Below are 18,107 nucleotides of genomic sequence, written 5' to 3'. Positions count from 1 at the left end.
CATACATTTATTTAGCATTTTTTAATTAAATGTTATACTGTCTTCCATGCATACAGAAAATGCACATAAAGCACACAATATGCATATTGCTGATATATTATGAGCAGGATAGAAATATGCTCTTTTGAGCATAGTGTATTTTGTGCACTACTGCTATCATCTGAGGAATCTGTGGAATGCTTTGATACATCTTTTTCTTATTCTCCCCATATTTGTTGTTTTAGAAAGGATTTTAATAAAATCATTTGACCCTGGTCTGCCATGATGCACCTTAAGGTTTGAGTGTGTGAGCTTGTATATGTGTGTGTGTGTGTCATTATGCGCCGCTCTGTGTCCCCTGGCTGTGTTAACGCCCCTGCCATATGTGTTGGCTGTGTGTTAAACGCATGCAGTTCCTATCCTTGCCACAGTGGTCATCGGCCTGATGTGTACCGGAGGTTACCTGGTGTGGCGCAACTGGAGGAGACGGAATACCAAGAGCATGAACTTCGATAACCCCGTTTACCGCAAGACCACGGAGGACGACGACGACGAAATCCACATCGGCCGCAGCGAGCAGATTGGCCACGTCTACCCACCAGTGAGTGGCAGTGCCAGACAGCCATACCTAGCACTGCCACTGGGGGGCAGTATCCCAGACCCGGCAGCTCATTGGTACTCAGGGGCACCTATGCTGTCCAGTGCAAAGTGAACAAAGGGAGGAAGGCAATAGTGATAAAAACGAGGGCGGGGCTAAGACAAAAATCCTTAAGAGAGGGCATTATGCTGCCTCTTTTCTCACTCATATTTATACTCATAATTCACCACACATTTTCATTCCAAATGTATGTTTAATTAATTTGTGTACGGATTACCATGTGAAGTTTAATTAGTTGTCTGTTTGTTTCCCATAGGCTGCGTTCTAAATCACATACTCTCCAAGTAGGTACTTTTTGAAATAAAATAAATAGTTTCATCATGACCGTTAAAAATACCTTCTATATAGTATGAATGTGTGTAGTATGAATTTAATCTGGACATGCTACATTTGCCTCGTTATTATTATTATTATTATTATTATATGACCTACTAGCGTCAGTTGCTTTGCTTCACTGCCATTCATAATGGCCTTTTGATGCACACTTTTCGCTGTTTTATGAATACTGCCATTTCAGGCATACTACTCTTCGCATACTGTTTTTCACCTGCTGTATAGTAGGGAAGTATGTGATTTTGGATGCAGCCATAGTATTTGTTGTTTTTTCCGTGTTGTGTGTGTAAAGCTTTAAATGCTTTCCATGTATGAAAGCTTTGAAATTGTGCTCTCCCATTATCCCATAGTTGTTTTTTTTTAATTTTTTATTTATTTAGTATAATTGTTTTAGGGATGAGCAATGAGCACCTTAAATGACTGGACAATCTTTTAATATTTTATAATGTATTTATTTATTTCGGTGTTTTGCTGTTTAGGTGTTATATTTATTTGGGTAATGAAATGATTTATTCATATATTCACGTGGCCTGGGCTTTAATAGTAAAGAGTTAGTCAGATGGAGGGATTATAACAGTGTGTTTTGCGCTTCCTGTGCTACAGTCGACATGTCAAGCACAAGCAGAGATAAAGACATCAGTCGTGTGGCAGCAACAGTGCGAGCCGCCCCAGTGGCATAACTGGATTCTCTCCAGCGCCCCACACGCCGCACTCGTCACAGTGTGCGTAGGGGGATCTGCATATCGGATGCGTCTCCTTCTCCATGGGCTTTCTCGTTGCTTTCTATGTATTTATTTCTCTCGCTCTTTCTCTCAACACGTGTAACTGTTTTTTATCTGCTCTCCGCAGCGCGTGGCGCTCGGTCCTGATGATGACGGATTCCCCTGAGGGCGATTCTCGCTCTTGCTCTCTCCTTCTCCATCCCCGAATCCATGCGTCCTTTAGTCCTCCATCTCTCCTTCCATCGAGGAGATCGCACGAGACAACGCAGCAAGGCGCAGAGAGCCAAAAGGACACAAAAGCACTTGCTCTCCACAGCCGAGAGCCACAAACTGGGTTTGTCTTCTCGTAGTGTCTCTTTCAGCCCATAAACACTCAGTCGGGCAATAATCACTAGTTCTATGATTAAACTACTAGCATCATTCCTGCTCTTTGTCAGTAGTAGTAGGCTGTGCTGTTTAATGATGACTAACCTCATAGCTCATCATGTCAGTAGTCTCTAACACTCTTTGGCTCTCCCGCTGCACTCGTGCTGTAGATTTTCTTAAATTAGAAATAGTTTTATTACATGTTAAGCTGGTTTGAGCTGAACTGTGGCTGTCACAGGGCAAAACCTGTTGGAGAGAATTGTGGGCAATCCACCATGTCAGCATTGGAGATACACAGAAGTAAAATATGAAATAAAAAGGAGATGGGATGAGGAAAATTCATATTTGCAGACATTAAACACCCAAATTCCGCTATGCAGCCGTTTTGCATTCACCTGATCTCGCAAACAAAGAATATACCACAAGTAAATAATTTCCTGTCCTCCTAATACTTCCAATGCCATGACTACTGTTCCTTCATGTCTTCCATGGTCACTCAAATTCAGACTGGACCCTTCTGAAAGATCTGCAGCCTCTATCTGGAAATGAAGGGTTTCACCTCCCTACTTTGAGAGGCAATATATTTCCATATTTATTTATTTCACCAGCACTGGGTCTTCCATTTTTCTCAAGTTTCTAAGACCAACTAAACGTTTATATCTCCAAAACTTCAGCTCAGGTCATCAGTTTTTCTAAAATATTACCAGTTATCTCTACAATCTGTGTGGTTTGTTATCACAAACACACTAATAGATACGGTAGCCAGGGTTTGATAATGGCTGAAATGCTGTTTGTTCATATCTACAGTCTAGATCGCTCCCTCTCAGACATGCAAAAACACGCGCGCACGCACTCTCTCTCCCAAACACAAACGTGTCTTTTCCGCCCCTACATTCGTCATGCCTGGGGTAAAACTCTTTAGCATTTAGTATGCTGACAACAAGACGCCGCCTGCCATATTGGGTGGCTTAATGGTGTGATAGATCAGAGTCGTAGATCAAAGCTTTGCTCCGACGAACAGTCATCTGTTCAGCGCATGGCACAGGAAATGAGGAGTGCCTGAATATAGGCTTCCTCTACAAACTCTCTCCATGTGATGAATGAGCACTTGGTTATTTCTGTATCACTGTCAGAGGGACACTGACTGATTGGAAAGATGTTTAAAAAGAACAGGTTTTGATCCACCTGGATATGCCTGTTGATAAAAACCATCAAACCAGCCACAGTTTTTTTTTTTTTTTTGCTGGTTCTAGTTAGGCTAGTCGATTTCAATTGTTTAAAGGGGATTGAAGGATTTAAAGCAGTGGTTATTAACCTTTTTCACACCAAGGCCCTCTAATCCAGACTGAAAAAAAATGTCAGTTTATTGTTGTGCATCTTTATTTTTAGCGATTTTAATTAAGAACTTTAAAATATCTTAATTTGAGTTCATTTAAGACTCGCTGTGGGCCTCTTGTCCTCTGGTTGTGAACCACTGTTTTAGAGAAAGCATCAAGACCATCTGAGCGTCATCTACACCAATTTAAACCAGCTAAAAACCTTAGGCTGGATTTTTCTGCAGGGATTAAAGCTTGGCATATGACCGTACGTGTCTGTGTGACGTTAGATCCCATAGTTTTAAAGAACTAGTCATGTGAGTTGCCCTTAATTGGAGACTTCCAAAAGGCACTGCTGGGTCCCTAAGACGCTTATGTTTGGTTCTGGCCCGCACGTGGGTGGTCTCGCATCTGGAGTGGTTCTTTGTTCCTGCCACCTTTGCTCCTCTCTGCTGTGATGAGGCATCTTATGTGCAGCGCTTGTAAAACATCACTCCACATTTCAAAGAATCCTCCATTAAATCACTGTTTTCCATTAGGAATAGAGACAGTGTGGGAGTTTTGTTGCTCAGGCTTTTGTCTGTGAGGATTAAAGAACTGCAGTTTCTTGTTCGTTCTCTGAATACGGTGGACTGCCAGATGGGCTTTAGAAGACGTGATGATTGGAGATAACAGGCCTGATATCAATATTATAGTTTATCTGATTATCAATCATTCCTCATATCAAACTGTGTTTACAGTATGGAAAAGTACGGTAAAACTAATAAATAGATTTATAGATTTTTTTTTTGTTTGTTTAATTGAAGCGATAACATTTTTGATTACTGTTCTGAAAATGTGGAACTTTAGTTTTTGATTCAAAAATCTCAGACTAGCAATACAGGGTAAACAAACTGCTTAATGTGCTTTTTCATAAATGTCATGTCATAAATTATTGTTTGATCATTATCAGTTTGGTCTCTTCAGATGCACTCTGCTGAAAAACAAAAACTTTAAACCAGCTTAATCAAGTTTGCTTGTCTTATTAGCTCTGGTTTGCTGGTTTTAGAGGCATTTTTTAGATGCACTTACCACCTGGTTTAGACTGGAAGACGAGCTTTTCGACCAGCTGAACTAACTGGAGCATAACTGGTCTATGTTGGGAGACCAACATAGACCAGGAAAAACAGCCTAAACTGGTTTTAGAAGGGTTTTGAGCACATGTCAGCTGGTCAGGCTGGGAGACTTGCTTGTTGGCCAGCTGGAAGAACGGTTAAGACTAGCAAATAAGCTTAGGCTGTTTTAATCGTTGTTTATTTTCCATTGTTGTTATCAGGTGCTGCTCTAGAGTTAGCTGGAAAAAAAAAACTTTTTATGAGAAACTTTGTTACATTTGAGCTCTCTAGCTTTCAAGGTTTCTACCAACTGATCTCTTAGCGTATTATAATTTAGAATGTGTGGGACACATTTTTGAAACATACATGCATGGTGTGATCACAGAAGGTTCTAGAACAGGCTTTTAGACCCTTTGGATTTTCTGCCTCTTTGTAGATAACAAGCAGTACTTTGTGACCGTTGTCCATCATTCTTACTCTATGCATATGTAATGGCGAGTCCTGCCTTCCTATAGCACTGCAGGGACTCGCCACGCTGCTCCTTCACCCCACTTCCACTGTGACTAACATTCGTGATGTCTGTAACTCCTCTTCATCGCTCTCTACCTGTCATCCCCATCAGCCCAACAAGTAGGACATTGCTTTCGAAAGGGCTACCATTCTTTTCCAATGGAATCTCTCCTGGAACAGTGCTCCTTAGTCTGGTGGACTTGTAGAGCTGAACCGCTGACTCTACCTGTAAATGGATGAATCGGGTCCTCCACACCCATGGTAACATTCCCGTCTGTTCTCTTTGTGACCCCCTATGAGATCATGTTGACATGATGTATATTACTTGAAGAACTGTTCATTTTTTGTATGGTTTGTAGGTGTTAAATTTCAGGGGAGGGGGAAGGAGGGCATGTCATTACTGTCATTTGAAGAAAACGTGTGTCCTGGTCATTCCATAGTTGTTTGGAGACATTTTGTACGCTGTTTGTTGCACAAACTTTTTCAAGAAGCCTTCTGCACTGTGTAAATGATTACATAGGATGGGGGAAGGATGACCGTTACAGTCGAATGAGTCTGAATCATGATTTGTAAATATGTTTTCATACAGCGAAACTTTTGATAAGGTTTTAAACATTTCTTGTAAAAAGAAGATGTGTATATTAGTCTCCTGGACGAAAAAGAGTGTAGACCATACATGGATTTATTTGTAATCAAGAGCACTGGATTTCTTTACTACTTGATTGTTACTAAAACTTAATAATCTGCCAAAGTGTTATCATTTTTTTTTTTCTGTTACTACTGGTAACATTTTTTTATTTTTGCTTTTTAACCGTAAACATTGCAGACATAGTGTTTAATTTGTGTTTGTACATTTATTTAATAGATAAATTAAATTGTAATTCTATTTAATAGGTTACACTCAGTGGTGAAAGAGAGGGTTAGTTTAATTTATTGGTGCCTTGTTTGTGTTCATGTATATTTTCCAATAATGTCTTGTTTTGTTTGCTTTTCTCGTGTCTGTGTCAGTGGGTTGGAGGTGGTGGTGGGAATAGAGAGGGTGTTTTAACGTTAGCTAAATTATACTTACATGGAATATCTGTACTGTATGCCAAAATGGTCTCACTCACGTTTCTATGAAATTCAAGTTGTTGATAAATATCTATATATTGATATATTAAATTGTTAAAAATCTTTTGGCGCTCTTTGTCTCCTTGTCATTCTTCAGCATTTTTACAACAGCTCTCAGTTGTTTGTGGTATTGATCAAATGATTTAGAGTTTTCTCTTATCTTTTGTTCCCTTGCATAAATTCCCCCTTTCCTCAGTATGTCGACACTGCAGTTATGCCCGGCTCCCCAGAGGGGTAATGGAAAGAGGAACTCCCCCCGTCAGGTGTCGCGCTGTGATTTTGCTAATGTCTGCGGTGAGTATTAGCCTCCAGGGAGACTTAAATAAAATGGGGAAACTGTCTGAACTCCCAGTGGCTGCTCCTGACGGCGGGCAGATTTGATAGATGTGATTTTTGCAGTTTCCATGATGTTAAAGGGATAGTACGCTCAAAAAAGGTAAATTCTGCAATTGTTTACGCGGTCCCAGCACACACAAAAATAGATATTTTAAAGAATGTTACACAAAATAAAGTCTTTTTTTTTTAGCAGAACATGTCCTTGTAGAGTGCAATTGGGTAGAAGATTCATTGGGTTCATTCATTTTCTCCATAGAGGAATGTATTTTTAACTCTAATGTAATTTATTAATCTTTAAAAACAGACCTACTGTGAGCTCTGATGCTCAGAGCTATCAATTATTTGCACTTCTTTTTTTAAACAACAGTAGAATTCCTGATGAAAAACTACATTACTCATGACTGTGCAAAGAAATATCCACCAACCAGAGAATCAAGGTCGAAAAAAAGCTCTCCGAGACCGCACACTCATAGGACATGTATAATACTATGTATTTATATGTACAGTACACACACACACATAATCCTGGGCAAAACAAAAACTTTTCATTTTCTTAACCACAAATTATTGGTCAGGAAACCAAAGTCCATCAGGCTCATGTTTTGGCCTGGTCAGAGTCCAGATTTGAACCCTGTGGTGAATATTTGGTGTCACATTAAACTCCAACTAATGGACACATTTTCAACTACTCATGAACTGAAGCCATTAGTGGAACGACATTGACACTTGAAACTCTCTGCAAGTTTACCCACACAGTTTAAACATTTGAAGAAAACAGGGGAAGGCTATTCCGTGCTACATTACTTTACAGTATGTGTGCAGTTCTTGCTAATTCCCTGACCAGGGTTTGTGATTAAAATGGTTAAGACCATTAAAAGACAACAAAATATTCAGCCATTTTTTGCTTGTAATGTGATTCACCTAGTAGCTGGTTGGTTTGGCTCAGCTCATGGCTTTAAATTTTAAAATCCCTATGGGAAAAATGCTTACGGAACCAAGGCAGCTGAAAAAGAGGGCGGACGCTGTTGCACTCAGTGGTGTAAGACCTGATGATATTGAGGAATGCAGCTGTTTTAAGCAGTTCAGTTATTAGCGGCAGCTCACAATGCTTTGCGCAATGAACTGAAGCTCTTCTATCCAAGTGGATTTGTCCTACAGTAGGGGTCCAAAAGTTGTGTGAGCACCCATGGTTCATCTCTACTTTGCCATACCTATTTACCATTCCCTTTGTTGGTTCGGTTACTTTGCCCATTGTAGCGGGCTCCGAAGACAGTCCTCAAAGAGAATTTAATCGTGTTATTCTTATCTATAAAATATTCATTTCTTCCCAATCCCTAATCGCTACTGCCCCTCAAGAAATGAAAAGGATATTTTCACGAGAACAGCGTTTTCCTCTTCTTCCAGCTTTATTTTAGCACGGCGGATGACATTTAGCACTCCCTCCTACTGTGTGAACATCCAATTATTATGCAACCAGTCCAACTGGGGCAAAGGGAGCTGGGTCTGTCTGTGTCATCTGTCTGGGTGTGAAAGGGGACAGAGCATTCGCTAAAAGCTATTAAGACTTAATTACTGCTAAAAATGCATTCTTGTACCTGGGAGTGCATTGTTCACAAATAAACAAGGATCTGGAGAAAGGGCATGGAAAGCATGGAGGTAATACTGATTAGGATGGGGAAATGAGAAGTTGAGTTTGGGATTAAAACCCAATATGCTGCTGTTCCTGCTTTCCTCCTGCCTTTTTGTTAAAGGGACAGTGCACCCAAACATGTAATTACCCCTTTGTCATTCCAAACCTGTGTGATTTACTTCTGTGGAACACAAATAGGAGAACTGTTACTATGAATGGAGACATGAGCTTTAAATTGGACTTAATCTGTGTAATGTGTAATCAAAATATAACAGGACTTTCCAGGCAAAACAACACTTCCCCAATAATTGAATCCACTTAAACTCCGCCCCTGTAAGCTCACGCTCACCTTTCTCCATTTCTGGACATCTAATCGACAACCAATGCAAAGAACCAAGACCTTCTCTACTTTTTAACAATCCGTCCCACTCAGATCTTTATCAAAATACAGAAGATGTTGCTACTTTTGTTTCATCGTGACTTTAAAGGGACTATGTGTAGCTTTTTAGGTATTTTATTATTTAAAATCACTATTTTTATGAATAAATATGCCCTCAATGGTGTACAAATACCTATGCCAATGATCAGACTAATCCTCGTAAACGAAGAATTTATAATCTTTATATACATGGGACGGGTAGGTCCACGGAGGCTTCTATGTAGTTCCGCCATCTTGAAAAATTATAATAGCAGAGAAGGACAAAAAGTACTAGGCCAACGCGTTTCCACAACTTGTGAATGAATCATTCTTTTGAGTTTAATCTTTTCAGGGTTTATCTGGTTTGCAAAACCGGTCTGAATTTGTTCACATTTCTTACCGATTTGGTTCTGAATAGCACCAACTCGGTGATTTGGTCTTGGTAGTTCTCACCAAATGAATATAGCTCACTGGAGAGAAAGATTATCAATAAATAATTAGTTCAAATTTGGCCAGTTTCTCGCACAAAGACATTGCATAGCTTCAAAAGATTTATAGTATTTAAGTAGTATAGTATTGCATTTTTTTGTTTTTAAGATTTTTTTTTTAAATGAAATTTTAAAGCTCCTGTCCATATTACTGTAGAAGTGTGACCAGTCAATTATTCATAATTTGTTTAGTTCAACAGAAGAGTAAATTAAAGATTTGTCATCTACTATTTTGCCGTATACATCACCATCTCATCATATTGCAATATATAAGTCAGTGTAGTACTTTAGCTGTAGGCTAGGCCTATTTTTTTTTTTTTTCTTACCTAAAATAAACGTCTCGTCGTCTGGGATTGTTTCGAAATGCTTCCTCTGTCACTTCTTCCTTGTTATGTTCATATGTGCTTCAAGTCTCACATCTTTTAGACGTGTGTCGTCGCTCTTCCAGTGTGAGTGGAGCCCGCAGCTGAGGGATCTCCAACAACAAGTGTTCCTCAGAGAGCCGCCATCAGACACGTCTGTAGAGCAAAGCTGCAATTCCTTTGAGAAGCCAAACCGTAAACTCTGCGTTTAGTATTCCAGGAACATTGCAGTAGCGGTCTTCATACACATACGCACTTAAATGTTCAGATTATGTTCAGCTCGATATACGGAGAGACCGAGGCCTTCGACCTGCACAATTTGCAGGTCTATCTTAATTTTAAAGGCTATCTCATGTGGCTCGTTCGAGATTAAAAAAAAAAAAGAGGTGTGGAAAAAACGATGTAGGCCTATTCTAGAAAAATGAGTGTGCAGTCTACTCAACACAAAAAAGAAGCTAAATTTGGAAGACATTTGCAGGAAGTCAATTAGCAAATTATTATTTGTAAGTGTTAATCGTTTGTTATTCAGCCTTCAAATATTTTGGGAACCACATGAGGTTAGTCACATTATAATTATTTATTTTCCATGTTTTAGGATGATGCTAAGATTGCATGGTCTGGTGGTCTTGTCCTCATAGATGACCATTTCGCCCTTGTCAAGAAATGATTGTTTACTTTTGTTTCCAGTTATAGGAGCAACACTGACACCTGCTGCACAGCCATATGAATACACCACAATCGAACAAAAAGCTCTGGGACCACATGACCAATTCAATTACGTTTCAAAGAAAGTCTATTTACTGGGTGTGAACGTAGTCAGACCTTATGAGAGACACGACAGATGAACAAAAAACCAAGAAAATACAGACACTTCAAACTAAACTCATTCATAGCTTTTATTCAGCATACAATCCACTCAGGTGAAAAGTGGGTGACAAAATCAGATTCACTTCAGTAATCACAAGACACTATGGATTTGGGTAAATAGTCTGAGTTTAATGAAAGAGTGGTTCACTAATTGAAACTGACAGCTATTTGACACACCCTATAATGTTTCTGTACTTCGTTTCCTGAGCTATGCAGACACGGGTGACGACCAATTCATGCAAACTGCTGATTCCACTTTCCTTTAACATTTCTGACAGGAGTAACCAAGGTCCTAGAAAACCGTCAAAATGTTATCTTAAGGATGGGTTGACATTCTCACAGTGACAAAATGAATAAATAGCACCATTCATTTCTGCTCTGCCTTTTGATTCAACACTACTCGCTCCAGCCTATACAAATATACTCTGTCTACTGGCCTCATGCATCACCAATATCTGATTAAAAAAATAAATAGCTATCAAATACAAAAATAAGACATTGTTTCATATAAAGAGGAAATTTCTTCTGAAAACGCTTTTTTTAAAAGACCAATATCAACCATTCACTTTGGTCAAATAGGAAATTCAGAAATGAAAATAATGGAATGTTACAGTGTTGAATTATTCAAAATGTCCCAAATACAAAATGTGTATTTTAGCATAATTTTAGATTTTGAATATTTACAGCCTTATTCTTCATATAAAACCAAGAGGGCTTTTCCACAGTGTGCATTTAAAGCTAGAATAATTGTTATGCACACCGAATGACCGGAGTTTCACAATAAAATACAGTCAGCTGTCAGAGATTTCTTTCAAACAACCTGGAGCAAGCATGATAACATTGATAATCTATATTAATAAATAGTGCTACAGAGTTGACAGTGGTAGAGTTACGGTCTGAAATGAAAGTCTACCGTGAGTGTTTAACATATAAACTGAGCTCAGCGGCAGTAATAAGAGGACATAAATGTGCTCCATTTGCATCCCTGAAATTCACACACACTTCTGGGCTACCTTCATGCTAAAAACAGATTCTATCTCCCTCTATCAAACACCCTCATCTGAGGTCAGGAGTTGTGTGCCTGCAGTTCAGTCTTTTTTCGGGGCTTTTGCTGATAAGTCAGGTTTCTGTTATATTGAGGGGGACAGAGCCTTCACTGTTAGGGTCTGTGTCAGTCCTAAGCCTTTTCAGAGGTCGTTCAGAGTGTTCATCTTCCTCCTGTTTGACTGTGATCTCCATGACTTGTGCGCTCGGGCTGCTGGTGTCAGGGTTAGAGTGGGGTGCTGTGTTTGCCATGGAAATATCTGGACACATGGCAGAGCCGTTTTTCTGAGATATCTCATCTCTGACGCAGAGAAGGTCCTCGGAGGAATGGTTCCCTATACCTGTTAAAAAAAAAAAAAACATGGTCAGTCATTTTTTTCATTTCTCTTTTGTTACATAGTAGGGCTACATTTTTTAAATAGGCAAATTTTTTTTGGCTATATTGCTCAGTTGCACAAAACCAACATGAAAAAAGAACTGTGGATTGTGATACAATCATAATCCTGCTAAGGGAAAAAAACAATTGTGATTGTTAATACTTTTATTCCACAAATACTAAATCAGTCAATTGATCATTTGAATTGATTTAGTAAAGAATTCTGGGTAACACTTTATATTATGGCATTTGTTAAACTAACAAGGAGCAATTTATTTTTACTGCATTTATTAACCCTCTGTTCAAATTTGTTCGCAATGCAATAAAGTTAACAGGTACCACTTTTAATCTTAAAAATATATTAACAAATGTTGAGATAATCATTAACTAAGATTAATAAATGCTGTAGAAATTCGTTCTTAGTTCACGTTAGCTAATGTAATAACTAATGTTGACACAGAAACCTTATTGTAAAGTTTTACCAAATTCTGAAGAAAAATGGGTAACACTTTATTTTAGTGTCCCTGTAACACGCTACATGTACTTACTATAGTAATAACAGTAAATTACAAGCAAGAAAACCAAAACTTAACCATATAGTAAGTCTGACAAGTAAAAAGGGCACCTTAAATTAAAGTGGAAACGTTTCCACAAAAATATTAACAGCACAACTGTTTTTAACATTGACAATAATAAGAAAATGTTCCTGTTTTCTGAATAATCATGTGACTGAAGACTGTAGTAATGGTGAGCCTGACCGTTGTGAGCGTTCGAGTCGCTCTCTGGCTCTGATGGGTGTTTGCAGCAGTTTGAAGTGGTGGGAGGTGGAACAGAAGATCCACTGGACTCAGAGCTCTCCCTCTCATCCAAAATACGCTCCATATAATCCCTGTAATGCCAAACAAACACATGAGAGGATATGACCTTCCACAGCATCTGATTCTATGCACACAGAGTTTAATTAGAGGACTTGTGACCTTTAATGTGCCACATGGTACTGACGACTGACTTACAAGACACCGGGACGAAGGCTGTATTTTCTTTTTCCGAGCATGGTTTGCTGTGCAAAGAAATCATAACGCTCAGATTTCTTCCACATGTAATAAAAGGCCACACATTCCCCTACAGATCTAGTTCTCACCTGGAAAATTTTAATTAAGTCAAAATTACCTATGTGAACAATAAAAGCAGCCACGTTCACCAACTGATCACTCTAAATGATTCACTAATCGAACAGTACAACCTGTTATTCAATCCTAATAGGTTTTGAAACGAGGAGGTGAGGGATGTGACTATACCTTGTTCGCTTGTACTGAGCTGAAATCTTTCCCGTAAGCTTTGAGTCCTTGTTCAAAACCTCGACACTCCTCTTCCGTCCAAACTGACATTTCCTCTGAGGGAGAGAGAGATTTGAGTTAAGGTGACACATTCAGAGAATGTTGACTGACATGCTGAGAGCTCCTTTATCACAGGCTGGGATGCTTCTTGCGCTTGTACCTGGTACCTTTTTAGATTCCCCAAAATAACATTCTGAAAAAAGCATTACTAGATAGAAGTCAAGAGTTTTGACAAATCAAAATCATGCAGAAACCAAATAGTTTTTCCTAAAGCTGTTAATAGATTAAAACTTTCTGATTAATTGTTTAATAATTAGTCAAACAAATCACAAATCAATATTTGCTGCAAAAGGCCCCCATGTAAATAGAATTCCAGAACATTATGACAGACCAGTGAAGCATTAAACAGACATTATAAAAAATGATATTAGAAGTCAAAATGTTTGTTTAATTTCCATCTCTTTGAACATAAGCTTATCATAACAACTTACAGCAGACAAAAAAAAAAAATGTTGTTGTAATAATTCCTAACCTGCTCCGGAGCAGGTTATATTCAGGGAATGAGTTGCTATGGTTACTTACTTAACCTAAAAGTTACCTCAGTTTTTAGAAAGCTGAGGTCATCCGTTTTTTAATCAGAGTAAATTTTACCCAGGTATGTCACATGACCTGCTTTCTGGAATACCCCCTGATTGTTTTCTTTACTTTACAAAAGCACATTGATTTGTTTTTATTGCGAGTGTACAAACAAAACAGATACAAATTATGTCTTGCTCTTATCTGTATGACCATAAATTGAGTATTTTAAACTGGCGCCTCATGCACAGACACACAAAATAGTTCTAGTATTGCTAACTTGACATCGCAGCCTGTTCATTATCAAAATAAAATAGCCAGTCAAACATATGAAAAGTTACACTGCTCAACTGCTGTTCTGAAAACCATTACATTTAAAGGATTTGTTGTTGGAGTGAGGGGAACTAAAATTTCGGAATAATAAAATGCGACGCTATTTTATTACGTGTAGTGTATTTCTTAACCATGCAGCAAACGTTTTATAATATCTTGAAAAATTAATAAATTACACATTTACTTAAATTACTTATTAACTGATATTATTAATATATTAAGTATTAATCGGTCAAAATTCTTACTCTCGGTTAATGGTTAAACAGTTAATTATGAGCATCCCTATTACGTTAATCACATTATATAAAAAAATATAACTGTTACATAAACAAATACTCACCTTTGGCAGGTTTCACATTAAATTTCAATTTTCTTAAAGCTTCATCTGCATCAAAGTTGCATTTAAACAATTCATAAAGAGCCTGAAATATGATCAAATAAATTGCAGTCATGTTACAATATGATGTCAAAAGGCATCAGCAATATGATTTAAGGGAATACGTCACTGGATGGTGACCTGCCTGTTCATTGTCTTTGACGTGAGATCCTTCGGGAATGGCATGGACGCCAGCCTCTTCTCCACTGCGTTTAGAGGCCTCGGATAAAAACTCTACAACCTTTTCCTCTGGAACTAACTCTGGATTCCACAAAAGCTGATCGTCATTCTCATAAACTAAATTAGAAATAAAGAGACAAGCAGATTAAACTACATAGCCTAATATATATAAATATTAATTAAGTGTAGTATACAAGAAACATCTAAATCAGCATATCCTTCAGTTCTGACACCTTTTTCGTTGTCCTTATATTTACACAGGCCAACAGGAGTCTCAGCTTGATACATTGAACCAACCATGATCTCCTATGAATGACAGAAGAAAAAAATCAAAATGTCTGAAATCCATTTAAACTAAACCAATTATAATTTGAGAGATGAGAGAAGTCTATAGTCTACCTTTTTCCAATCTTCAGTTAATATATAATCATCATCTTCGGATTCTTCTTCATCCCCTATAAAATGCAAAGTGAATCAAATGGATCTGGTTGGACTCTGAATCTGTAACGCCATCTGCTGGTTCTACTAATCATCTACTAGATGGTACAATACGTGAAAAACATCTGTGCAAGTGTGCATTTCTTACATTTGAAATAACTGATATTACAAATAATATATGTTGAAGGTCAGTAAATTTCTGCCTTTACTAAATGGGATGGTTCAGAGTAATTTCAAAGTTGTATTGTGAAATATTACAATTAAAAATAAAGGTGGTCTATTTTAATATACTTTAAAATGTAATTTATTCCTGTGATGGCAAAGCTGATTTTTCAGCATTCATTACTCCAATCTTCTGTGTGATTCTTCAACAATCATTTTAATATGATTTATTGTTCAGTGAGCATTTCTGATTATTAATATTAATGTTAAAAACAGTTGTGCTGCTTAATATGTTTGTGGAAACCTTGATACATGTTTCAGGACTCTTAGATAAACAGAAAGGGACCAGCATTTACTATATATACTAACATTATCCCCCCCATACTTGAAGACTAAAATGCATGTTTGAGCTGTTTTAACTGAAAGCAACTTTCACTGACATATCTTAAAATATGTCAGTGCCATTGTTTTGTCTCAAGATGCTCATCAGTAATGTTTTTTCTACGCCACATTTACTAAAACTACTTAAATGTCCTAATTGAACTAAATCCTAATCCTGGCTTAATCTAAACCCTGTCTGTGAAACAATGCCTACAAACGTCTTTAAACTGTCACTTAAACCCATGGCGATAAACTGAATGGTAGAGTGTGTCTGTGTCTAATGATATTTATTTATGCACAGAGTTCCTACACATTTTCGATTTTGGAATTCCATACTTTTCCAGACTGAAATTTCCAAACATATCTGTAGATTTTTCTGACCATATTTAACAAAAAGGGTTCATAAAGCATTATTTTCAGCATTATATTTGGTATATAGTACAGTCACCTGTAAATATTTTTATTTTCATTTTTTTTCCCTCTATTGGTTTTCTCAAAGTGATAACATATTCTTAATTCTTATTTATTAATTCTATAATTTAATTTAATATTTTTGGAAACTAGAGGCAATGGTTCCATACTTATCCATTACTCAAATCAAATTCCATACTTGTCCAAATGGCGTAGGAACCCTGTGTGAAATACAGTAGTCAACATTTGAAGTGGATCAAAACCTTTCATCAAAGTTATACATGAATTTTGAACAATACCCGCTCTTGTCTTAGGACAACTTTGATTAACTTTTTTGATCCACTTCAAATGTTGACTACTGTATATCTAAAACCTCCCTACATTTTTTTTATAACATGACAGTTCATACTTAAGCTCTACAACATGCTGTTTCACTTATTGTATAAAACTGAACTTGATATGATATGTAATATTGAAAATGTAATATTTTTATAATCATACCTTCAAAGTAATTGGATGGCCGATGCCAGATAAGTTGAGCTGTGCTGTGAGACACGCTGCTGGACGGAGGCTCATCACTGGACGACTGCTCATCCTCATTCTCCTGATCAGAAAGCTCTCGCCTCTCCTCCTCCTGACATCCACGGCAGTAAATGGATTTACATTTATTAACACAAAATCATACTAGTACTATACAATATACATTAGATGTTTCTCATATAGATCTTTACTTTGAGTTTACTATAGCTGCTGCAAGTATTATCTGAAGTATCCTCCTCTGGAACATCTCCATCATCTTCCTCTGGAGACCCACCAGTGCTGTAGCCATATAATTTCAGAAGCTCCTCGATGGGCATATCGCCCTCCTACAAAACCACAGTTAATTGAGACCTATGAAGATTATTTAATGAGCCTCATCATAAATTCTAGAAAAGAACAGGCGGCCCATACTCGAGTTAGGTCATCAATTTCGGTGCTGGAGTTCTTCTCTCCCTCCAGCTTTTCCTCCTCTTCCAGAGTCCGCTCATCATCAAAGTCGTGTACGAGCATGTCTGCTGAAGGATCAAATTCCCTGTCCTCATCCTGCACCACTGGATCTGCGCCTGTTTATCACAGACATTTATTTTATAAATTCATATAATTATATATTATATATTAATACAATATATGTGTGTGTATGACATATGTGCTATACTGCATATATCATTGATATAAATTCACTACATTAAAAGTAACCATTATATAATATTATACATTAATATGAAAGTGGGCTTTACAGCCTACTTGAATTTCATTATTGCTAGTCAAAATAAATGAATCAATAAAAAATAACTTAAATCTTTACCTTCAGTGCCAGAACCACTTAGGGAGGGCTGAAAAGAGAATCAAATTAAATGGTCAGGCCTATTATAAAATAATACGTCAACTTTTAAGAACAAAAACTATAAGAGAACAGATGATATTATGACCTGATTATGAATTATTATCAGTTACAGTCAGAAGCAAATAAGCTAAACCACATATAACCTCGTGTAAAAGAGCGGGAGTCCAAATAACAGGATAGACTGGGTTATAACTGATAAACAAGTGTACGTTTTCCTCAATAAAAACACCGAGGAATAAACTAAAGGTGAGTTTAGCGCAAAGAGGCAACAAGTTAGCGGCTAGCTGCTAACACATTCAAATTGGGCGCCTTAACTTGTTTACTAACTATGCAGGGCTGAATGTTAAGAAGCACGTCATCGTTGAAACGTTTAAATTTTAAAATTAAGTTACGTTTATTAAACGGCTACGTTGACCGCACAAGTGCGTTATTTGCTGCAGTTTGTAATATTTCTCTCACCTCCGCCATAGTTGTTGTTGTGGGTTCTGTGAAGCCAGCGATAGTAAATATGTTTAATTCTCAACTCTGAAAATGAGCAGAACAGCACTGTTATTGTGAGTACTACAAAATAAAAGTCCTGTCCCAGACACTGCGAAAAGTTGACACGCATAATATAGTAGTCTTTGGAAATCGTAATTATCATTGTAAGAATATTTCAAAATTAATCTTCTGTAGGCCCATTTTAAAATATATACTATAAAACCAGAAATCAGATGCATTTGAAATCAGACGTGTCGGTTTACTAAATGAACTCATTTCGTTATCCAAACACAGTCCCAAAAAAAGTAATTGCAAATGTAAAAAAAAAAAAAAAAATTAAGTACTAGCTTTTGAGAATCTGCCAGTTTCAGCTTCTGCCAGTATGTTTCAAATTAATAGTATTTTATTTATTTATTTTTTCAAAATATAACATACACTCA

General features: G+C 37.4%; 2 protein-coding genes across 3 annotated transcripts in view; one reads left to right on the top strand and one right to left on the bottom strand.

Annotated features, from left to right (window-relative positions):
* Positions 1-811, top strand: part of lrp8 (low density lipoprotein receptor-related protein 8, apolipoprotein e receptor) — a 160,572-nt gene extending 159,761 nt beyond the window's left edge. Inside the window, exon 18 of the mRNA XM_081380488.1 lies at positions 393-811. Coding sequence (XP_081236614.1) covers positions 393-691 — 299 coding nt within the window. The 3' untranslated portion in view covers positions 692-811. The remainder of the gene's footprint in view (positions 1-392) is intronic.
* A 9,388-nt stretch (positions 812-10,199) lies between these two features.
* On the bottom strand, positions 10,200-17,818 carry mier1a (mesoderm induction early response 1a, transcriptional regulator). Of its 2 annotated transcripts, none has more exons than XM_081381440.1 (13): positions 17,647-17,818; positions 17,149-17,176; positions 16,755-16,906; positions 16,535-16,669; positions 16,305-16,437; positions 14,811-14,866; positions 14,645-14,717; positions 14,377-14,528; positions 14,196-14,277; positions 12,908-13,002; positions 12,623-12,669; positions 12,368-12,498; positions 10,200-11,574 (listed from the first exon to the last, which is right to left on the bottom strand). In XM_081381440.1, the coding sequence occupies exons 1-13, from the start codon at positions 17,653-17,655 to the stop codon at positions 11,309-11,311; spliced, it is 1,359 nt and encodes a 452-aa protein (XP_081237566.1). In that variant the 5' UTR covers positions 17,656-17,818; the 3' UTR covers positions 10,200-11,308. The 2 variants fall into 2 exon arrangements, with proteins under 2 accessions (XP_081237566.1, XP_081237565.1); XM_081381439.1 differs by having other exon boundaries at positions 10,202-11,574; positions 12,623-12,750; positions 17,647-17,771.
* Positions 17,819-18,107: the final 289 nt, after the last annotated feature.

Source organism: Scardinius erythrophthalmus, assembly GCF_964197995.2.
Source record: "Scardinius erythrophthalmus genome assembly, chromosome: 12".
Lineage (NCBI taxonomy): Eukaryota > Metazoa > Chordata > Actinopteri > Cypriniformes > Leuciscidae > Scardinius > Scardinius erythrophthalmus.
The sequence above is the reverse complement of the archived record's forward strand: the minus strand, read 5'-3'. Positions and strand labels throughout refer to the sequence as shown.

Bases quoted from the DNA above. Each gene is read 5' to 3' on its own strand.
- mier1a (XM_081381439.1), bottom strand. The intron at 16,438-16,534 runs GTAAAGATCTAT...CGTGGATGTCAG, and splicing joins GCAGCTATAGTAAACTCAAA to GAGGAGGAGAGGCGAGAGCT. The intron at 12,751-12,907 runs GTATAGTCACAT...AAAATTTTCCAG, and splicing joins GCTCAGTACAAGCGAACAAG to GTGAGAACTAGATCTGTAGG.